Raw genomic sequence first — 23,628 nt, forward strand, 5'->3', positions numbered from 1 at the left:
GTACGACGACGCACGCGCAAACTTCGGACACGATCGAGAGTGTAGAGAGGAGTCAGCGAGAGGACAGACGAAGCATCGTCTGCTGAAAAGTCACAAGAATGATGGTTGAAAATGTTATAAAAGGTTAGTATGAAATTATGAGAGTTTGGTAGATGCTTGTGTGTATGTTTTGTAATGATTTAAATTGTTTAAAATCTGTGTAATTTGATCGAAATTTGGGTATAAAATAATAATGTTAAATGTATGCGCGTTTCCTCCATAGTCCATGATTTTTGCGCAATATTAAAATTCCGCAGCGAAATTTCGAGTAAAAATTAATATTTTTAACAGAGAGTTTTCGTGAAGATGTGTTTTACAATGATCCTAGTCTACCATGGTATTATATACTCTCACCTGGGTAAAGATGGATAAGAGAAAAGAGTAACCCTCGGGCAGTTTATTTTAATAACACGATAGCCGTCAAGAGTTATTTACAGTGTGTTTTTGACCGCATGAGGGCGCTCTCCGAAGTCTTATTATTCCATTCTAGAAAATTCAGAACTTGAAGCCAGTGGACACTATTGGTAATTGCCAAAGACCAGTCTCCTCACTTGCTGTATCTCAACATACGCATAAAATAACAAACCTGTGAAAATTTGAGCTCGATTGGTCGTCGGAGTTGCGAGATATGCAAGAAAAAACACTATTGTCAAACGAAGTTCAGAATCAGATGCTTGATTTCGGGACCTCAAATTCTAAACTTGAGGTCTCAAAATCAAATTCGTGGAAAATTACTTCTTTCTCGAAAACTTTAGAGGGAGCCGTTTCTCATAGCCCTGGTAGGACGTCAGTCAGTCTGTCAGTGCCACTGCAACGGAGGAGTCCAACCTGGGCTACCATTTCTCACAATTTTTATACTACCATTACCAACCTCTCCCCATTGCTTGTTACCGAGTAAGGTTTTATGCTAATAATTATTTTGAGTAATTAGCAATAATAGTGTCCACTGCCTTTAAAAACAATATTTTGTGGCTTCATAATGCATGTATACTGTACCCACTTTGTATTCTTCTATCAATTACCAAAAAAGAATTCAAATAATTACTTTTAGGTTTACAATGTCACTTGTCCTCTCAAACAAACCATCCGTATTGTGCAGATTCACCAAAACCACCATGCATGTGTTTATGGTGTCAGAACTGTGCGCTTTTGTTCCACTATCGTTACAAGGGAGACGATAGCGAAACGAAATCACATAGGCTGAATAGTTTTAGAAGTAGTGCATGACCAACATTCCGCAAACAAAATGAAAGATGACTAAAATTATTTTTTATTTTTTTAATCCCAACATAAATAAACAAGAGAAAACCATACTAAAATGGCTGATAGTTGCAAATTGTAATTTTCTTACAATGTGTTTAGGTTTATAATAGTTTTTTTAGGTTTCTAGTTTTGGTATTGCAACCCTCCTCCCGATGGCGGGTTGAGGGTACGTTATCGCATAGTATCTTCAACAGTTTTCCAGTGATCTTCTTAACGGATCCCTTTGTCACCATTGTAAGAAAGTGGTTGTATTGTAGTTTGGGTGTAATCCCTGGCTATACACGGCCAGTTAACGGTTGTATGGCTTCCGACTGGCACCCTGAACAAAGATTTTGCATAATGACACAGCCAACATAGGGTTTGATAGCTCAGTTGGTAGAGCACTGGCACGTTAATCCAGAAGCCGTTGGTTCAAATCCAACTCTAGTCAATTCTTTGTTCAACCCCAAAAATCATTTCAAAATTTACCCAGTCACAGTCAGTTTCCCTTGTGGTTTATATTGATAAAGTGGCTAGTTGTAAATTATTGTGTCAGGCTCAATCTGTGCTGAAAAAAAAATATCACGCAGTATTGCTAAAGCCTTGATTTGAGTTTGGGTCAGTGGTTTTTAACAAAATGGATGTCTTTTTTAACCTTTCTTTAGACCTTGGTGAGATTCATGCAAGATTGTTGGATCATAAACCAGTCGTCCAGGGGGAAATCAGATTCTTCATCAAGGAATTTGAGGTACGACAATTTTTTATTTTTTTTACAAGGCGGTCAGGTTACCAGGTACCTGCTGCCAAAACATAGGATTCGAACTGCCTCTAGCTACCGGGCAACCTCGGTAGTCTAGTTGGTAAGACAGTCTAGGCCTGGGCGAATTATTTGAATAACCGGTTAATGGCGAATAGGTTTTCCTATCCGTAACTGCGAATGCCATTTTTTTCTTAACCGGATATCTGCATAGGGCGCGAATACCTATTTACAAACCGGATAATTCTGTAATTACAACCGAGTAACCGGATATTCTTTAACTATCCGAATATCCGCGGACGTCGGCGACAACTGATATGAATGTTTTGTCAGAATCCTTATGAAACTTCTATTAAGACAGCATAAAACAGCATAAATTAAGTATTTAACTATGCTCACCTCCGTGAAGAGTTAAAACAATGACATTTCTGACGTAATTTGTTCAAAGATTGCAAAACTTTTCCTTCACGTAGAGTCAGTCACGATCAAAAGAAAAAGCAAATCGCCATATTTAAATTAGATCCAGTCATTTTTATGAATGAACCGAGTGACACTGTCTAAAACTAATGTCAATCCGCCCATAAGGTCTCTTTCACAAATGAACAGCGCCCTCTAGTGGCAAAAAAAGAAGTTTTTTTTGTTTTTTTTTAAATAGCGCCCTCTAGCGGCGAAAAAACTATTCAAATATCTGGTTAATTTCGGATAGTTGGCCAGCGGTATCCGAATAACAAAATTTCACTATTCGCCCAGCACTATAAGACACTGCTCTAGAAGGGTCGTGGGTTCGAATCCCACCCGAGTAACATGCCTGTGATATTATTTTAACACACATTGGTGTATGGGTAAACAAAACAAAAAAGTATTTAGTTTCTTTCCTTGTCTTCCACCTTTTAGTACACAAGGCTAGGATCTAGACCAGGGCAACAGTTAGTTCTAGACGGCATGATTACCAATCCCTAAACCCTAAGATACCTGACATAGTGACACATCTGGGGAGGGGGAGGTTATGATCATCGAAACTTTTTGCTTGCAGGGCTAAATTGACTTTATTTCACAAGCCAGGATTATTATTTATGTTGTGATTGACAGGGCTTCAATGTGTACCATCAGCAAGAACTTGAAACTCTGAAAATGTTGCAAGGGATCCACTAAGGTTTTGTTGAAACTTCTCCAATAAAATCCTCTATGGTTGCAGTTCATTAAACACAGGAACATAGTTTCAAATGTGTAATTATTGTGAGAATTTCTACTTCAAAAGTTATTAAGCAACGCCCCCTTTTTGGTGTTTTCCTCCATGAGGTCCTAACACACAGTTGAATATACATATAACTCCTTGTATCCCACTTATTTCCATTGAATGTTCAAGTATACAAGTGTAGCCCTACTGTTGTATTATATGCAGAACAAACGGAATGATCGAGAACAGAAGCGTCTGGAACGCATTGAGCATCAGTTGGGGGAGTTGAACGAGAAAACCTTCCCATCATGCATCAGTCTAATGGAGAAACATCTCACCGAAGCAAAGGAACAATGTAAGAAATGATGTGTCTTTCCTACTACCAGTGACCAGTACCACCAGTCACATGCTTTCAGTTATTTTAGACTCTGCATTATAGACCTTTTCTGGTTTTGTTTTTTCTTCTGATTGGGATCAATGTTTATCAAAGTGTGGCCAGGGCCCAATTTCATAGACCTGCTAAGCACAAAGATTTGCTTAGCATGAAATTTCTTCCTTGTTAAAAACAGGATTACCAACCAAGTTCCATGTGTTGCTTATTCCTTGTTACTGTATTTAGTGTTGTTTGCTCATCCCGGAAATCATGTGAGATTGGGCCCTGACTGTCAAATAATCCGGGACCAATTTCATAGAGCCATTAATGGCTGTTTTTGCACATACTATTATAAGTCTTGGTACATATTCCTTTTCATACCGCTACTGTTAAACCGTAAGCACACAAAAGGCATGCTACATGTAGGTTTCCGGTGTTTTTTTTTTAACCGGTAGGTTAGCAGACCTTTTGCGTGAAAAGGAATGACATACATTGTACGTGTAACGCTAAACCTTAAAGAAAAACGTTGCTTTGGATTGGCTGAGTTGGACTATAAAAAGCGTTAGAAACCATTTAGTATGAAATGCATATATGGTTAGAAAGATGTTTTAAAAGTAGAATATAATGATCCACACAAGTATCACTCAAAATTGCACGGTTTGCCTTTTACGTCGCGAACTAACACGGTCGGCCATACATACTATGGGAGTCAAAAATTTGACCCCCATAAATGGCTGACGTGTTAGTCGACGAGGTTAAAAGAAAACCACGCATATTTGGGTGGATCATTGTATTCTACTTTTACAACATCTTTCTACCCATATGCATTTTATAACAAGCGGTTACAGAACGCTTTTCAAAGACCAACTCGACCGATCCAAGGCAACGTGTTCCTTTAACCACAAAAAGTAACTCCACCAAACTACAATGTCACATTAGTTCAATTTGTGAAATTTCTGAAAAGAAGAAATTGGTTATTTACTGCTTTTAAAAGCATCTCTTTGAAATTGGGCCAAGGGCTCCCTGTTTGGAAAGTTGAAGCTGGTTATATGTTAGAATTTAAACATATCTATATAAACCACAAGGGAAACTGACTGAGTAAATTTGTAAATGATTTTGGGGGTTGAACAAAGAATTGACTAGAGTGGGATTCGAACCAATGACCTCCGGATTAACGTGCCGGCGCTCTACCAACGGAGGTCGTTGGTTCGAATCCCACTGTAGTCAATTCTTTGTTCAACCCCCAAAATCATTTAAACATGTTAAATTGTATTCATTTACATTGTTTTTCCCACTACCCTACCCCCCCCCCCCACCTTGCTTAGTGGATGTTTCCAACTTAATGTGCAAAAAACTTCAAACGCAAGAAGAAGAAAGACTGGAGGTAAGGATTTGAAATTTCATATTATCAAACATTAAACCAAAGTAAAACTAAACTAATTGATTAAGTAGGATTTGAAACTTTGCATGGTGGAAAAACGGTGACACCATGAAATGACTATCTCTAAGCAGCATGCGGTATCAGAGTCCAGCTTTCTCCAGAAGACGATCATAGCATACTGATCGAAACGTCGAGTTGAAACCAAACCAACGTTTTTTTTCAGAACCACCCCCAACTCATGAGAGATAGTCATTACATGGTGTTACCGCAAACCTTTCTATAAACTAATTGAGTTAAATTTTGATCCAAATTTTGAGTGAACAAAAACAGAAAGACTCGAGAATGGTCCCTTAGGGTTGAAGTGTTTGCACAGTGCTCTAGCCAATGTCCTAGGGGATTTAGTTCCCTGCGTGTGTGTCCCTCATACGGTAAATTAACTAGGTCGAGTCAAGGGAGGGCACTTTCAATTAACAATTCTACAGTATTTCAGTGTGGGGATAGAATCTCTGGATACATGTTAAAGTGTTGTGTTTCATGGTCAAAAGAACGATCCACTAAGCTCCGCCCCATTAAGTATTGACCAATCACAACGCAACGAAGGTTCGACAAATAAGGTCCGATATGCGTGCACATATCTTGGCGTGCGGCAGAGTTGTGCAGAAAGGCATTGGAGAGCCCCACGTGTTCTTGCACACACGTGCGTCGTGGGCGGAGCCAACTGGATCGGTCTATTGCATGTTATAGTGCATAGTCTGCTAACTGGTTACCCCCCCCCCCAAAGAAAAAAAATTATACCAGAGCTTCTTCTTCATTTCGTGTCCACACACAGATGTTGTGTGTCAGCCAAAACTAAACACAGTCTTAGGCACTTTCGTTGAATTCAGCAAGGTCTAAGGGTGCTCATCTGGTTTTGATAATAACACGTTTTTTTTTCTTTTTCTGTTCATCGACCATTGACATGATTGATTCGTGATGTGTTTTGTGCATTCCTCGTGTGTAATACTTATTTTGGTTTGATAAATCTAAAATTCTGTTTGGGGAGATTCTCATTGCCCATGATGTTATTTAATATCAGATAAATATTGGTGTAAAATCCGTTAGTGTTCTAAGTTTTGGAAAAATTAAATGCATTTAAAAAAAAAAAATTGTTATCACATTTCTCTGGAAGATTTGTATCCCAGCAGGTGTTCTCGTTCATTTTATTTTGTTTTTAACTTTTTGTATATTTTAGTACATGTAGGCCTAGATGTTTTACTTGAGAGTATTTCTTTCCTTTAACTTTGTCAACAACTTTGTTGTCTATAAATTAATTTCATATTTTTATGTGGGAACTGAAACTAAATGTGACATTACGACATTGACAACATTTCTAGTAATTTACCCAGTATACACTGATGTGTGTAAGCACTGTGTTCTCCCCGATGCAAATTTAACATCTATTAAATCGTTTGCAGTACATGCTGCTAAAACATAGGATTCGAACTGCCTGTAGCTACCGGGCAATCTCGGTGGTCTAGTTGGTATGACACTGCTCTAGAATTGCAAAGGTCATGGGTTCGAATCCCACCCAAGTAAAATGTCTGTGATTTTTTTTTTCACAGGACTCGGGAAAGTACTGAGTATACAGTGCTACACACATCGATGTACATGTATATGGGAAAAAAACAAAAATTAATATTCTTTATCCCGGATGCAAATTTAACATATTTTAAACACTGTGTACTCGGTACTTACCCGAGCTACCGAACAATCACTGGCATGTTACTCGGGTGGAATTCGAACCAACAACCTTTATAATTATGGAGCAGTGTCATACCAACTAGACCACTGAGATTGTGTGTAGCTTGTGTATCCTATAATTATATTTAGCGGGTACTGCAACAATTTAATAGATGGACATTTGCATCGGGCATAAAGAATATTAATTTGGGTTAATAAAAAAAATTATAATAAATAACATTTAAAAAATTTGTATACCTACAGAGCAAGCCCCTGGAGTCACTGCGGGTGAACAGAGATAAAGAATGGACATCTTTCTTAGAGAAACTCAATCAGGAACGAGATGTCCTAGATTCGCAACATCAGCAAAGGATTCAAGATTTAGAGGACCACTTTGAAAAACTCAAACAGAATCTTAACTTACAGACCTGAGGCGGGCTTAAAGCCAGTGGACACTATAGGTAATTGTCAAAGACTAGTCTTCTCACTTGGTGTATCTCAACATAAAATAACAAACCTGTGAAAATTTGAGCCCGATCGGTGGTCGGAGTTGCGAGATAACTATGAAAGAAAAAAGCACCCTTGTCACCGAAGTAGTGTGCTTTCAGATGCTTGATTTCGAGACCTCAAGTTCTAAACTTGAGGTCTTGAAATGAAATTCGTGGAAAATTACTTCTTTCTCCAAAACTACGTCACTTCAGAGGGAGCTGTTTCTCACAATGTCTTATACTATCAGCCTCTCCCCATTACTCGTCACCAAGTGAGGTTTTATGCTAATAATTATTTTGAGTAAATACCATAGTGTCCACTGCCTTTAAAGAGATAAGGGCTCATTATCATGGCTCTGCTTTCCGCTAAATTATGCGAATACAATCGCCATTCTCAGATTGCAGCTTGCAATCACCATTCTCAGCTTGCGCTAGCTGTGTAAGCCTAGAATGCTTTGTAACGTTGAGTACGGTTGTACACAAGTCTAAATTTCCCGCTAATCCTTAAAATAGGCTTGACATCAGCATGGAATTCCCTGCTTCTGCAAGCGATGATTTTTTTATTACGGTTTAGCAGAGCCATGAATTTTGGCCTGGTAGTGAGATTAAAGCAGTTTAATTCCCAAGGGCAATGCTTTGTGTGACTAAACCTTATTATTAAGCTTTATCTTACGAGGAATCTGAGGTATTAAATTGATGAAGTCAAGATGCAGGCATGTACATGTAGGCGCCCTTTGCAGCCAGCTGCAGGTACGTACATGTACATGTACATTGGCCCTTATAAAGAACACAACGGAGCACAGCCAGAGATCAAAAGTGTAAATTTTTGTTTAAAAATCAAAGTAAAACCGAACATTCCCTTTTAAACAATCACTCAATGGTAGTAACGAACCTTGAAACTAAACATTTGTTGTATTGTATTGACCTCAATCAAATTTTAAAGCGACTCTTTCAAAAAGAGGCTTGTACATAATATATTGGAAATTCAAATTAAATATATATTTAAGATACACTCAAATTTGTTCAACTTTTAGTATTTTTATATTCTGCGTCAGCAGCTTTATGTCCCATCCAACATGTCTGAGGAATGGAGCAACACTAACCCTCAAATTTCTTGCCCAAGGACATTAAGAGCAGGATTCGAACCCACTCTACTGATCTGTGTTATTTGACATCACACTGGAACATCTTGGGGATGGATTTTTTTGTCACATCTTCTAATCTGTAGGTGCCTTGAAAATGGTGCCGGATATAAATGCTGTTATGAAGGTATGTACTTTTACGTACATGCATAAATGCATCTTAACATTTGCAGTCAATATAATAACAATTTCGGGGGCTAATCATGCTTACTCGCAGCTGGAGCTGAATGTGTTCGAGAAGCAGGCATGCAAGGGTGCCTTCAGCTGCCAGCCACATCAACCCATTATGACCATGGAGCACAGCCAAGATCAAAATTGTTTGATTTTTTCCCCCCAAGGAAAACGAGATAGTCTGGAAAACCCTCACGGCACAGCAGATAATCAACGCACAACTCAACTCACATATGGCCCTGGCCGGGAATCGAAGCGGGGTCACCTTGGTGAGAGGGGGGGTTACTTCTGCACACTGGTGCAAGGGAAATATTGTTAAAGGAACACGTTGCCTTGGATCAGTCGAGTTGGTCTTTGAAAAGCGTTCTGTAACCGTTTGTTGTAAAATGTATATGGCTAGAAAGATATTGTAAAAGTAGAATACAATGATCTACACAAATATGCCTCGAAATTGCGTGGTTTTCTTTTTACCCTGTCGACTAACACGATCGGCCATTTATGGGAGTCAAAATTTTGACTCCCATAAATGGCCCATCGTGATAGTTCGCGACGTAAAAGGAAAACCGTGCAATTTCGAGTAATACTTGTGTGGATCATTATATTCTACTTTTAAAACATCTTTCTAACCATTACATTTCATAACAAACAGTTTCAAACGCCTTTAATAGACCAACTCGTCCGATCCAAGGCAACGTGTTCCTTTAAAGTATGGGATCATTTGGTGTCCCATATTGGACATGGTTTACTGATCTGAACATCACCGTTTGAGTCACAGGTGCACTACAATGTAGATCGCTCAGCCTGGACACATTGTGTGGTGTGAATCACAAGAATTCTTCAGAGGACTGTAGATCAATTTGGGAGGGGTGGGTGGTACTTCTGTACCTTTGTATAAGGGAAAAGTGAACTAGTGGTTTAAAGGATTTGGGTACTTTTTCAAAATGTCCACAGATTTACATTAAACTTACAGGGTTTGAAGATAATGATAGTGAACAGCTTCCCGTCGAATATTACTGACTAAGGTTATGTAGTTTTTGAGAAATGAGTGAAACAAGTCACAAAATCATTTTGGTCTCATGAGACCAAAATGATTTTAGCATGTAAAATCCCCTTAACCAGTTATGATAATATAACCAAACCATAGCATAACTGGTTTTAAGGCCCATTCCACAGAAAGTGGTCCTGAACATTAAAAATGTTAAATTGTGTAAACAGCCTAAACGTGGGTTTTTATAATAGTAAACATATTAAAATTACATGATTCACAGAGACTTTTAAAATTTTCTTCCAAGAAAACTTTCAAAATTGTGTTTTTTAACACACGACACACTTGAATGTTCTGAGAGTAAATATAACACATAAATGGAAAAGGGGTTATTTTTTCTTGAGCACTTTGAAATGTTGTTCATCATGTTTGATTTGTAAAGAAAATTGATTTTTCAATTACTGGCAATTCAATTTCAGTAAAGAAGCAAGTATTCATTTTCAAATTTCGTTCTGCAGAAAACCATTTTTCGCTAGGACACACCCATGTGACTACATGCAGTGGAAATTTCAGAGTGCAAAAGAAGTATTTTTCGCCAGGACACGCCCACCTTTATCATCATGTGGGAAGTTGCTTACATATGGTCCCAAATAAAAACAGGTGATCCTGTAGTCTTCAATTGTTATGATATTTCCCTTGTTTATTTAATTTGGTTTATCGCATTACAAAGTACAATTATTTTGGGTTTATCAATAATTGATAAATCTGTTCCAACTAGATTACAGTTTCCTAATCATGCACAATTCACAAGTATATAACAAACAAGTTTGGGTACACATAAAGCTTGACCTTGTTTATAAGTTGTGTTGCATTTTTAAAACCTTCCAGCTGTCTGACCGTTCAATCTCATCCACTGTGTTTTTCCAATGAGTGCTACTGTACATGTATGTCGGCCGAAATGTATTGTGTGGTGAATGCATCTTCTTGTATCTACATGTATGTACACAGTCTACAGTCAACCCTCCTGCTGTCTGACCATTCAATATCATCCACTGTGTTTTCAAATGATTTCTACACTGTACACATGTACATGTACCCCAGCCAGTAACGTGGTGAATGCATATGTATCTTCACAGTTTACAGTCAACCCTCCTACTGTCTGACCATTGAATATCATCCACTGTGTTTTCTGACAGTAACCATTCAATATAATGCACTGTGACACCAAAGCCAATGAAATTGTTTTGTTTTGTTCAATTTACTGGGAAAATAAAGAGTGCGAGTGTAAACGTACATGTCTTACGCAGGGAGTCTTGCAAAAAAGAATGAACAATGTAGGCCTACACTTTATGTAGTTAGGTTGAAGGTTTACAGATTTTGACAACGCCGTATCGAGCTCGTTTTCAAAAAGAGTTAAAAGGTTGATCCTAATTGCTATTGCAAAGGTTGATGTCACATCACAAATGACTACATTGTATGGTAATAATAGTAACAACTCATCTGTAGAGATAGATGAATCTTGATGCTTTGTGAAATCGAGCCCTGGGCTCAACTTGTGAAATGGGAATCTTCATCTTGGAAAGAACAGTGCAATTGTCATGTTGCAAAGGACACTTCCATTGGAAAATTCCATGGATAGAACATTTTTGAAGGCAGAAGAAAAGCCAAGACCTGGGCAAATGGACATGTACATTGTATTTCAAGGTCTGAAATAGTCAACACACAATGCAAACAATGTCAATACAATGAATTATAAATAGCATTCAAATAATTAGTCTATAAACTCTTTATCAAGAAATTATGCATTCCTCATTGCACAACTAGAATATCTGTTAACAAAATGTACAGCAAAGAGCAAACTGACTACACTTCCAAGGTTCAAGTAGTGTAGGCATACAGTTACTTACAGTACAGGGGTTTGAGTAACAGACTTCTCCCCTTAAAGGCATTGGACAGTTGGACACTATTGGTAGTTACTCAAAATATTTATTAGCATAAAACCTTTCTTGGTAATGAGTAATGGGGACAGGTTGATAGTACAGAACATTGTGAGAAATAGCTCCCTATGTCATGTCTGTGAATTTAAATTGTCCTCACAGAAGTGCCCTTTACATGTGTCTGTACTACATTGCGGTGTCCCTTTAAAGCCATTTATATACACTTTCGGAACAGCAAAACAAATTGAAAGTTCACAGATTTACAAATAACTTCCAGGGTTTACAGAAGGTAAAGGTGAAAGACTTCTCTTGAAATTTTATTCCATGACATGCTACTTTTTGAGAAAACATTAAAACACTCAATTCTCAATAGCGAGAATTACGGACTTATTTTAAAAGCATGTCATGATACGGCGAAACATGCGGAAACAAGGATGGGTTTTCCCGTAATTTTCTCCCGACTCTGATGACCGATTGAGCCTAAATTTTCACAGGTTTGTTGTTTTATATTACAAGTTGTGATACACGAAGTGTGGGCCTTTGGACAATATTGTTTACCGAAAGTGTCCAATGGCTTTAAATCAAAAACAAAATTCAAGGCCTTTCTTAATGATGAAGGATGCATACTCTGTGCTGTTGAAGACATTGTAAAGAGTTCAAATATTATTTCAGTAATGAGAGTTCAGTATTTGCTATTGCGACGAAACCTGCAAATCCCTCAAGTGTCTGGAGACCATTTCCAGCTCCTGATGCTGCGATGTTCCTTGAATATTCGATGGTCCCTGAAACGCCCCACGTCTTACATCGTCCACAGATTTGGAACGGGTTAGACAATGAATGGTCGGCACTACATCATTGTCAGAAGTTAAGTCAAGGTTGACGCTGACAGACGTATCTGTCCCACCTCTGGGTTGAACCATCGACTCTTTTTCTTCAGATGGCTCTGTAGTCCGACGTGAGCGTGTCACTGCAACATACTGCTTGGGTATGTGATAGGGTCGGCTGTATCGAGGCTTCGATCGCTGTCTGCGACAAACTCGATTTTCAGTGGTTACCAATTGCGGCACTGAACTAGACGCTCTTAAACTTCTTGGGGCTTCTTCCACATTGGTGTGTTTGTTTATAGAGCTGGCCCTTTCTGGACGGGAAACTGGCCCCAGGCAGGTTACGTAAGTTGGGTTAAGTTGAAGGACATTGTAACTGCTGGATCTGCGTCGGGCAGCGGCTTGCTCACTCAGGTAATCTTTGCGGCTGTCTGTTACAGAACTCAGCATTCCTAGTTCATTCAGTGCAGCATCCACTAAGCTCATACTCATATTCTCCATTGTGTGAGGAACGATCTTAACAGTCGACTCTGGTACAAAACTGAGAACCAATCAAAGCAAAACATTACACTTTGGTTGATGGGGAGTGAGAGCACTATGGTGTAATAGTTGCGATAACCCTCCTGCCGACGGCGGAGCAGGGCCCAATTTCATAGAGATGCTAAGCACAAAAATTTGCTCAGCATATAACATTTCTCCCTTGATAAAAACAGGATTCTCAGGATAAGCAAACAACAGCTGAATACCAGTAACAAACAATATATGCAAAACATTAAAATTTGGTTGGTAATCCTGTTTTTATCAAGGAAGAAATGTCATGCTAAGCAAATTTTTGTGCTTAGCAGCTCTATGAAATTGGGCCCAGGAGGGTTACGTTTGCAACTATGTGGTGTAAATGATCGTAATCTGCTTGTGGCTGGACATAGACAAATATTAAATCTCAGAAACTCAGTATCACCAAGTTACACTTACAACAGACGTCGTTAGTGACGATCAACAGTTGAACAACAAAACCCATACATATGAGTAAAATATTAAGTCTTCAGGCCAAGTTAAAAAATACACCCCTACCCTGGTGGATGGGTTATTTATAATATAAATCCTGGTGTTTTCAAAAAGATAATCATAAGTATCAGTAGCTACGAGGCTTTTTGTTCAGGCCTACAGTAGTTCTAATTCTAGCTACGTACTCCTTATTTTTTCAGAGCCAGATTTAAAAATTAAACTACACTCTTACAGAACTGCTTGCCAAGTCTAGATAGAATCTGGGTTTTTAATAAATCAATTGAAACAATCATGACAATTGTCCCTGCCCTTTCTATTTTATCAGTTCATTCAATTCCATTTTAAAATACAAAAAAAAAGATGAAAATCTACCCAAAAATATCTACCTCCATAATTGAATACAGTGTATACTATTTACTAGCCCAGGTCGGACTCCTACCAGGGCTAACTATTTACTAGCCCACCTTGTTGAGCTGTTAATGGCTCCGCTTTTAACATCGGTCTCATCACTGTCGCCATTTAACATAACAGCTCAACAAGGTGGGCTAACTATTTTACAAAACAAAATAAAATGCCTTTCAATTTCATCAATTCTAAAAGTAAGAATTTATGATGATATACTGACCTGCAGAACGTCGTACAGAGCACACAGTGACACTGACAGTCTCTACACCTTTGTTGACTTTTTGGATCAAGGCGATCGACGAGTTAGCACTAAAAGTAAAACAGAAATTAGAAGAGTGGAAGAATTCCGCAAAACTGAACATTGATCAGCAACCCATCAACAATCTCTATTTTTAATAACATCTCGGTGAGATGTGCGCCCGCCCTCTATCGTTTTGACTGATCGCACACAGTGCAATGTTTCCCAATGTTTGTATACTTCGCGCGCATGTGTTGCATTGCATTGCTGCATAAGAAAAAAAGAAACAGGAGAAGTTCTACTGAACCATACAGAATTTTTGTTGAACACATTTCTGGTTATTAAAATGAATGTGAAAGGAGCGAGTCCTTTTGATGGTATGCTAATCGATCCCCATGGTCCCTTGGACAAAGTGACCACTCGGACAAACTGTCCAGAATGTGGATCGTCCAGAAAGTATTTTTGCTACACATGTTACTTGCCGATGCCTGGAGTAACGGGAGTGTACAACACAGTTGAAGTAAGTCACTAGAAGTTGCAAAATCTCGAGACTGAGCAGCGCAGTTTCGATATTGAGCAACTTTCTGCATGTGTTTTTTACATCGAGCGCACAGAGGTAGGCGGCGCAAATTGGTGATTAGACGAACTTAAAACTCAAGTGGGGATTTTGGAAGAAGCCTAGTTTAAACAATATTGATATCTAAAAATTATGTTTCATTATACAACATGGATAACTTTCCGCATGGCGCCACCGCCTTTTCACTCATTTTTACAAAAAGGGATATCTCATTGAGGTAAATTAGATACTATATTATTTCATATCGAATGAAAAAGTGGTGGCGCCATACGGAAATGTTTCCCAATCTTCTTGACAACTTGCCCATGCTATACATATCTCAGTCAGTCTCGTAGTCATAGTCATACATGTAGGTTAGGTAGTCATAATACGTTTTTTTCAGGCTCCCTCAACAACTTTAGCCTTTTAAGGACAACGACACAATCATCTACCTTGAAGGAGGCGCCTTGCCGGCAATTTCTTTTTCTGTAGCACACACAGACCATGGCATTGGCTAGTTGCGATAACGTAACCCTCCTGCCGACGGCAGCAGGGTTACGTTATCGCAACTAGGCATTGGCATGCACAGACACACAGGCTATTTATGGAGTCAACAGTCTCCTCGAGTAGAATGGATAGGAAAGAACAGCCTCTAAATTAACCATAGACTGTATTGCGAAGTATGCTGACTGCGAGTTATCTGACCCGTTGAGTTGTCGATTAACACTGTCAGACTGTCGAGTTGTCTGCCGGACGAGTTGTCTGACCATACAACAATCAAGTTATCTAACTCATTGAGTTGTCAAGCGTTCAAAGTTTTTAATATCATTATACAATTGTTGCATGCTGTGACGCGGTCCATAGCGTTTTGTACACTCGAGGAGGGGGAAAATGGAACCCAAGGCGAAGCCGAGGGTGCCATTTCCCCTCGAGGGTGTACAAAACCCATGGACCCCAGTCACAGCGTGCAACAATTGTTTTGTTATACCTTTGTATAATTGTTATTCCTCTTCTCAAAGTTCTGTTGTCATCTTCAAATATTATTACGACGAACTATTCATTTTTTAATAACCAGACGAACAAGAAACAATTCCATCGAACCCGCGGTTGTTTCGTACACAGCGCTGGAAATCGACCAACGCTGGAAACGATCAAGGTGATGTACACCGGTGTGCATCACTTTTCATGTTACCCGGCCCGTCGAGCCATGTAACATTCGTACTTGTTGCACGGCACGTGATTGGTTCTCGACCAATCAAACTTCACAATTTGTAGAGGTATAACAAAAAGTTACGCTTTTAGGTGTGATCACTGGCTTTACGACAGTTACAGGTTGAGTGTTCCGACTGTGTACCCTTGAACATTGACAAAATAGGAGACCGGCAACATTGGGGCTAAAATACAATTAATATGAGTTTGGTAGAGCGCCGGAATTTTAATCCGGTTGTCACAGCGGCAAATCCCAGTCTAGTAAATGTTTCCTTGTTCAACCTATTTGGGAGTAAACCACTCATCTTATATACCGCCCTCTAGTGACAGCTTATGTTATGTATTATGCCACTCATAAAGTATTACTTCAACTGAACTTAAAGACACTGGACACTATTGGTAATTGTCAAAGACCAGTTTTCTCACTTGGTGTATCTCAACATATGCATAAAGAACAAACCTGTGAAAATTTGAGCTCGATTGGTCGTTGGAGTTGCGAGATAATAATGAAAGAAAAAAACGCCCTTGTCACACAAAGTTATGTGATTTCAGATGCTTGATTTCGAGACCTCAAGTTCTAAACTTGAGGTCTCGAAATCAAATTCGTGGAAAATTACTTCTTTCTCGAAAACTACCCCACTTCAGAAGGAGCCATTTCTCACAATGTTTTATACCATCAACCTCTCCCCATTATTTGTTACCAAGTGAGGTTTTATGATGATAATTTTTTTGAGTAATTACCAATAGTGTCCACTGCCTTTAACCCAAAGAGTTTTAAACAAGTAAAGTACATGTTGTCATTGTCTATTTCCTTTTAGTCTCAATTGTTATTAACCCATAACATACCTAATTTATGTCTTACAATATTTTAAATGCATTGCGTTCTTTAAGTTTGTTTACTTTTTTCTGTACTGTACAGCTCCTTTAATATTTTCAGTAATTGTTGTGATTTCTAGATCACCAATTCCCTTTATATACTTTAGCTGGAACAGCCAGGTTTTTGTGTTAAACTTCTGCCCATTCCTTTTTTTTTAACTATTTAATTACTCCTTTAAATTTAATATTTTCAATATTTTTTGTGTATGCTTGCTTACATTCTTGACATGTCTTTTACTGTGATGTTATCAGTTCTTCTTTTTTCCTCCTTCATAAGCCTATAGGACTCCTTTAAGTTTTATTGTATAGTTTCATTGTTTTTTTTTAAGGAATTCTCATGAAATTCCTGTTTAAAACTAATGCTTACTGATTGTTTACAGTATATTTGTTGACTGCGTGTTTTACTTCTAAAAAGAGCCTTGAGTGCTTTTTAGGTGGATTTTGGCGCTACAATATAAATGCTATTCATTTTGGTTTTTACCCATATACACCAAGGCAATCTCTGTAGTCTAGTTGGAATGACACTGCTCTAGAATTGCAAGGGTCGTGGGTTCGAATCCCACCCGAGAAATATGCCCGTGATTTGTTCATAGGACTCGGGAAAGTACTGAGTATACAGTGCTAAAACACATCGGTGATGGTTAAAGCCATTGGACCCTTTCGGTAAACAGTGTTGTCCAAGGCCCACACTTTGTGTACCACAACTTCTATATCAAATAACAAACCTGTGAAAATTTAGGCTCAATCGGTCATCGGAGTCGGGAGAAAACAACGGAAAAACCCACCCTTGTTTCCGCGCGTTTCGCCGTGTCATGACATGTGTTTCAAATAAATCCGTAATTCTCGTTAACGAGAATTTATATTGTTTTGCTGTTTTCTCAAAAAGTAAAGCATTTCATGGAATAATATTTCAAGAGAAGTCTTTCACCATTGCCTTCTGTAAACCCTGTAAGTTATTTGTAAATCTGTGATTTTTATTTTTTTTTCTGAACCGAAAGGGTCCAATGGCTTTAAAGACCTGCTTGAACGAAAATGTCAAGTCGTGAACTTTGCTGAATTTCACTTAAAATGTTTTCGATGAATAAGGAAAACGAGTCATATGATTATAAATAGGTTTCAATTGTGTAAAAAACAATCATTTTGTATGCCCTTATCCAGAGCTTTTCTGCGAGATTTGCGAGAAGCCCCGTTACGTAATCACTCTCAAAACGTCATAAGTAGATAAAGCCGCTTTGTTGCAGCGTGGATGTATAACAAAGCAAACTCCCACAATTGACGTCAGCGGCATTGTCCTTTGACGCGCGCTCTCAACGGCAGAACTGTTGTTAGTTTTTCAAAACCTTTAGGTTGGGGCCTGATTTTTTAAACGATAATTACGAAAAGTTCAGAAGTGTACACGTATCAAAATTACATTAAAATGGTCAACAAGTGCATTATAAACAAGTAAAACACCATTTCTGTTGAAAACATTCCGCTCAGGTAGCTGTTTAAAAACCAAAATGAATATTCTTTATCCCTGATGCAAATTTATAAATGCTTTTAATTTTTGTTTTATTACAGCTCCCACTGATGGTTGATATTATCAAGCATCCTGCTGAGGTGGATGGAAAGAGTACCGCCGTGCATGCTCGACTCTTAGCTCCGGACCATGTCACAATCTACACGTATCCCAACATACCTCATTTTGAAAACAAGGAAAAGGTAACTCTCTTTCTGCTTTCAAGGTATTGTTCTGGGCCCAATTTCATTGCTAACCGTAAGCACACGAAAAGGCATGCTAACGTTCTGGTGCTTACCGCACGAAAATAAATGACGTCACAATGCAAATCCACGGTAAACACGCAATATGGCCACCCAATTTTTGCTAACCTTTGAAATACGCTAAGGCTTAAGCAAATTTTTCTGCTACAGTAAGCACGCAAATTTGCTTACGGTTAAGCAGCGCTATGAATTTGGGCCCTGGCATATTTGAATGCCCACATGGCCACTAGCATTGAGTCAAGGTTATATATAGCACTTGACCAGTCACAACAGGGCTTGGAAGAGTCCTTATTATCGCCACTGGCAAGGAGTCGTTATTTTAGCACTTGACCAGTAACCATGGGGCTTGAAGCAGCCACCTGTACCATGTCCAGTACTACATGGTTTTTTTCAGCCACGTCAGCACTTGACCAGTAACTCCAGTGCATAAAAGAGCTACTGGACCACTGGCAAGAGTCAAGTTATTTGTAGCACTTGACTAACACAAGGGCTTGAAAAAGCCAACTGTAAAACTGGCAAGAGTCGTTATTTTAGCACTTGACCAGTAACCCCAGGGCTTGAAATAGCCACTGGACCACTGGCAAGAGTCGTTATTTTAGCACTTGACCAGTAACCCCAGGGCTTGACACACACTCTGGACCACTGGCAAGAGTTGTTGTTTTAGCATTTGACCAGTAACCCCAGAGCTTGAAACACACCCTGGACCACTGGCAAGAGTCGTTATTTTAGCATTTGACCTGTAACCCCAGGGCTTGAAATACATGTAGCCGCTGTTCCACTGGCAAGAGTCCATGTTATTGTTCAACTGTTAACTGTTGTCTACTTTTACTTGTTTTTATCTTGCGTATAAAAATTTATTTTTAACAGATTGGAGGCAGACAAATTAACATCTGTGTGCAGTGTGTGTTGTTTTCCTGTTTTTGTTCTTATTACATTTTTCCTGGTGTATACTTTCCAATATATAATTAGTGTTTAACTTGGGTTTTTTATTTTTATGTTTTTATCTTTTGTATATTTTTAACAGATTGGAGTCAGAAAGATGTATGTGCAATGTGTAAAGTTTTCCTGTAGTTAGTTCTATTTGTTTTGTTGTTATACATTTTTCCTGGTTACTTTCAAATATAAAATTATATTGTTTAGTTGCTGTCTACTTAATGTACATTTTGATGTTTTTATCTCATAATTAAAGGAACACGTTGCCTTGGATCGGTCTAGTTGGTCTTATAAAAGCGTTTGTTATAAAATGCACATGGGTAGAAAGATGTTGTAAAAGTAGAATACAATGATCCACACAAACATGCCTCGAATTTGCACGGTTTTCCTTTTACCTCGTCGACTAACACGGTCGGTCATTTATGGGAGTCAAACTTTTGACTCCCATAAATGGCCGACTGTGTTAGTTCGCACAGTAAAAGGAAAACCACGCAATTTCGAGGCAAACTTGTGTGGATTATTGTATTCTACTTTTTAAACATCTTTCCAACCATATGCATTTTATATAAAACGGTTACAAAACGCTTTTTATAGACCAACTCGTCCGATCCAAGGCAACGTGTTCCTTTAATGGTCATACATTTTTGCAGATTTGAGGGCAGACATGTTTTTTGTGTGCAATGTGTATACGTACATGTACAGATGTAGTTTAACTTTTTTTGTTCTTTATCATTTTTCCTTGTTACACTTTCCCATAAATAATTATTGTTTTAACTGTTGTCTCCTTAGGTTTGATTATTTTATCATGTAAATGGTCATGTAATTTTACAAAACATACAAGTATACCAATACTATTAGACCAGGGAGTCAGAAACCATTGCCATAGTGTAATTTCAGGCCTGTTTGGTGGGTAGTTCTCAAGCGTTATTATTTGTTTGTTTTCTTCAGGTTCTTCTTGTATTTCCTTGCAAGGATGCAGTGTCTCTTGAGGACCTCTCGAAGAGCAGAACACCACAAAATGGAAATTTGGCGAAGGAGGGTGCATCTTCACAAAGTAACATCCCAAAAAAACATCCTCCCAGCAACGCAGGTTCTCCAATATCCAACCGAAAAGCGACCAATAAAAGCAGGCATAGCGTGACAACTTCTAATGCAGACTCAACTGACGATACTTACAGCGGAGATAAAGTGCCTAAGGCACAAGAAACTGACACATCAACCATTCAACAGAGAACATGCAAGTCCCAGAGTCCTGCATCAGCTGAGAAGACCATTCAGTCGAATTGTTTATCCCAGGCAGAAGAGGACCCACTGCCATCATCTCGAGATCTCCCATCGTCAAGAGGGCTATCTGAGGACTTAAGCAATCTTCTTCAAATATCTGAAAAGGATAACAAGGATCCTGATGTCATATCAACTGGAGTTCAGATACCGCCTATCGAGGGTAAAGAAGGTGTTTCTGCGTACGACAGAGTGATATTTATAGACAGCACTTGGAACCAGTTTGGAGTCATCATTAGAGATGAGAGACTAGCAGGTGAGATAGTGCAGTATGGTTATTTTTCTAAACCGTATCGACAGCAAGTTGGCAAAAAGGCACCCAAATTAACCCCTTGCGTACGAAGCTCAAATAGTTATGTTTTGACAACCAAGTACAGTAGTAAGTCTCTTTAACGAGCAGTATTTATTTTTTTTAAAATCAACAGAATTCAAGAGAGTGATCCTAACAAGCAGAACGACAACTTTCTGGAGAACACAGCTTAAGAAACCTGATACATACCTAGCTACGATTGAAGCGATCTACTACTTCCTGGTTGATTACCACAAGATCATGCTACAGAGACCTTACAGTGGTCAGTATGATAACTTGCTGTTCTTCTACAGCTTCCTGCATGGACTGGTCAAGAAGGCTGAACAGCTAAAAGAACCCAAGAAGAGACGGGTTCAGAAGAAGAGGTGATCATCCTGAAAAGAAGACTAACAACGGTCAGTGCATGTCTGCTTCTTCTACAGTTCCTGTAGGGACTGGTCAAAAAGGCTGAGGCCAAGAAAGCCAAGGAGAGACGGGTTCAGATGAAGAGGTGATTATCCTGGAGGAAGATTTACAACGGTCAGTGCATGTTTGATAGCTGCTTCTTCTAAAGCTTCCTGCATGACCTGGTCAATATGGCCGAACAGGAAAAGGAAGCCAGGTAGAGTCAGGTTCAGTTGTAGAGGTGATTATCCTGGAGGAAGATTTACAACATTCAGTGCATGTATGATAACTGCTTCTTCCACAGTTTCCTGCGGGACTTTGTCAAGATGGCCAAACAGGAAAAGGAAGCCAAGGAGAGCCGAGTTCAGTTGAAGAGGTGATCATCCTGGTCTACTGGATGAAGATCAGCATATTGAATGATTTTTGCGGAAATTGGTGGAACAGGACAAAGACAGTACACAGAGCAGTGTTTATACTGACAGCTAATTGGATTGGGCAAGAGCTGAGGAGGAACGCAATGGATGTCTTTACCCTTTGGACTTACCTTTAGACTTGATGGTGGAAGTAGAGTGACTAGGAAAAGGTTAGGGTCAATACCAATAGCCCCTTATCATGCTGCATCTTGGTCATGTTCCTTGTATCGAATAACAATAATGAATGCTAATAATAATTTTTGCACATAGGAACCAGACTATTTTGTTCTTCAAGCCTCAGTTTGGTTACATTGATATCAAGGGGGAAAATTCAACATGGCTGCACCATGATAAAGGTCTATAGCCGGTGGTCAAGAGCTGGTGGTCAAGAGCTGGTGGTCAAGAGCTGGTGTCTGACCATTCAATGGTATCCACCTTGCTTTGAATAAGGTAATACATGTACCTGTAATAGAGTGGCAATGAGGTCTTTTTAAGTGGCTTGAAACCAGGGCCCAATTTCATGGCTCTGCTTACTGCCGAATTTCTGCCCTAGTCTTGTAAGCGTAGAATACCTAGTAATGTTGAGAGCGCACGCGCAGAAGCCAAAATTCGCCGCTAACCCGTGAAATACGCTTGCCGTTAGCACAGAATTCCCTGCTTCCGTAAGCGCCGATTCTGCGCTTACGGTGAGCAGAGCCATGAAATTGGGCCCTGATGGTCTTGGCCGTGCGAAAGAATCAAGCAAAAAAGTAGGTCCACTTGATCAAGTTCAAATTTTTGCAAACAAGTTTCAACTCGACCAAGGGGAAACAGGCTGGACCTGAGGTACCTCTTTAATTTCATTGGTGTTGCAAGAAAAAAAACTTCCAATGAGCCAAACAAACCACTGATATGACATCGCAGTTTTACATTTATTTTTATGTTGTAGACCTACCGATATTTTAGCATTTCAATATTGAACTTGCCATTTGAAATGTAAGTGAATGATTTTTATATTAAAGTTCAAAATACAATTTGATGGAATGAAGAGTTTGTTTTATATTTACTTATTCTTTTCCAGATTTTGTGTAATAACAATAAATTAGAACACAATAAATATTTGTGTTCTCCCCTCCAAAGGTTGCCCCCCCCCCCCCCCCCCCCCCCCCCCGAAACAAACAATCAAGCATCTGAAAGCACACAACTTCTTGTGACCAGAGAGTTTTTTCTTTCATTGTTATCTGGCAACTTTAATGACCGATTGAGCTCAATTGTTCACAGGTTTGTTATTTTATGCATATGTTGAAATACACCGAGTGAGAAGACTGGTCTTTGACAAATACCACTAGTGTTCAGTGTCTTTAAAGGCAGTGGACACTATTGGTAATTACTCAAAATAATTATTAGCATAAAACCTTTCTTGGTGACGAAAAATAGGGAGAGGTTGATGGTATAAAACATTGTAAGAAACGGCACCCTCTGAAGTGCCATAGTTTTCGAGAAAGAAGTATTTTCCACGAATTTGATTTCGAGACCTCAGATTTAGAACTTGAGGTCTCGAAATCAACCATCTAAACGCACACACCTTCGTGTGACAAGGGTGCTTTCTTCTTTCATTATTATCTCGCAACTTTGATGACCGTTTGAGCTCAAATTTTCACAGGTTAGTTATTTTATGCATATGTTGAGATACACCAAATGTGAAGGCTAGTCTTTGGCAATTACCAACAGTGTTCACGTGTCTTTAATCACAAAATTACAGAGAGACCGTTCGCTTGTGAGTTGGGAGGAACTGTTAATAAGGCGCCTCCGTTCATCCCCATGGTGTGAACATCGACATAGGAAATGGCAGTGAATTAAGTCCAAATCTATCTATATATCTAGATGCGTATGCAAAAGACAATACTACACAAATTATTGATGAGTAGGATTATTTGCTTCGTAGCACAACTTGGGCTGAATTTTGAAAAATGAATACGCTAACCCATTGGGGAGAGGGGTTAAAATAGAGAAGATTTAACAAAAGGTCAATAAAAAATAAAA

General features: G+C 38.9%; 3 protein-coding genes across 3 annotated transcripts; 2 read left to right on the plus strand and 1 right to left on the minus strand.

Moving 5' to 3' along the window:
- Positions 1–7,690, plus strand: LOC139949555 (biogenesis of lysosome-related organelles complex 1 subunit 5-like). The gene is made up of 5 exons (XM_071947935.1): positions 1–123; positions 1,947–2,029; positions 3,441–3,570; positions 4,914–4,972; positions 6,953–7,690. The coding sequence occupies exons 1-5, from the start codon at positions 99–101 to the stop codon at positions 7,118–7,120; spliced, it is 465 nt and encodes a 154-aa protein (XP_071804036.1). The 5' UTR covers positions 1–98; the 3' UTR covers positions 7,121–7,690.
- Positions 7,691–9,196: 1,506 nt separating this feature from the next.
- Positions 9,197–14,044, minus strand: LOC139949554 (uncharacterized). The gene is made up of 2 exons (XM_071947934.1): positions 13,866–14,044; positions 9,197–12,776 (listed from the first exon to the last, which is right to left on the minus strand). Exon 2 carries the CDS (start codon positions 12,734–12,736, stop codon positions 12,104–12,106), a length of 633 nt encoding a protein of 210 aa, XP_071804035.1. The 5' UTR covers positions 12,737–12,776; positions 13,866–14,044; the 3' UTR covers positions 9,197–12,103.
- Positions 14,045–14,171: 127 nt separating this feature from the next.
- LOC139949552 (tRNA-uridine aminocarboxypropyltransferase 1-like) lies at positions 14,172–22,566 on the plus strand. Its single transcript, XM_071947931.1, has 4 exons — positions 14,172–14,403; positions 18,085–18,225; positions 20,167–20,755; positions 20,925–22,566. Exons 1-4 carry the CDS (start codon positions 14,230–14,232, stop codon positions 21,176–21,178), a joined length of 1,158 nt encoding a protein of 385 aa, XP_071804032.1. The 5' UTR covers positions 14,172–14,229; the 3' UTR covers positions 21,179–22,566.
- Positions 22,567–23,628: the final 1,062 nt, after the last annotated feature.

Source organism: Asterias amurensis, chromosome 17 (assembly GCF_032118995.1).
Source record: "Asterias amurensis chromosome 17, ASM3211899v1".
Lineage (NCBI taxonomy): Eukaryota > Metazoa > Echinodermata > Asteroidea > Forcipulatida > Asteriidae > Asterias > Asterias amurensis.

Excerpts from the sequence above, each read along its gene's own strand:
- LOC139949554 (XM_071947934.1), bottom strand. The coding sequence starts at position 12,736 with ATGGAGAATATGAGTATGAGCTTAGTGGATGCTGCACTGAATGAACTA.
- LOC139949552 (XM_071947931.1), top strand. The coding sequence starts at position 14,230 with ATGAATGTGAAAGGAGCGAGTCCTTTTGATGGTATGCTAATCGATCCC. Across the intron at positions 14,404-18,084 it reads GAGTGTACAACACAGTTGAA|CTCCCACTGATGGTTGATAT; the intron begins GTAAGTCACTAG and ends GTTTTATTACAG. Across the intron at positions 18,226-20,166 it reads ATTTTGAAAACAAGGAAAAG|GTTCTTCTTGTATTTCCTTG; the intron begins GTAACTCTCTTT and ends TGTTTTCTTCAG.
- LOC139949555 (XM_071947935.1), top strand. The coding sequence starts at position 99 with ATGATGGTTGAAAATGTTATAAAAG. Across the intron at positions 124-1,946 it reads GGTTGAAAATGTTATAAAAG|ACCTTGGTGAGATTCATGCA; the intron begins GTTAGTATGAAA and ends ACCTTTCTTTAG. Across the intron at positions 2,030-3,440 it reads TCTTCATCAAGGAATTTGAG|AACAAACGGAATGATCGAGA; the intron begins GTACGACAATTT and ends TATTATATGCAG.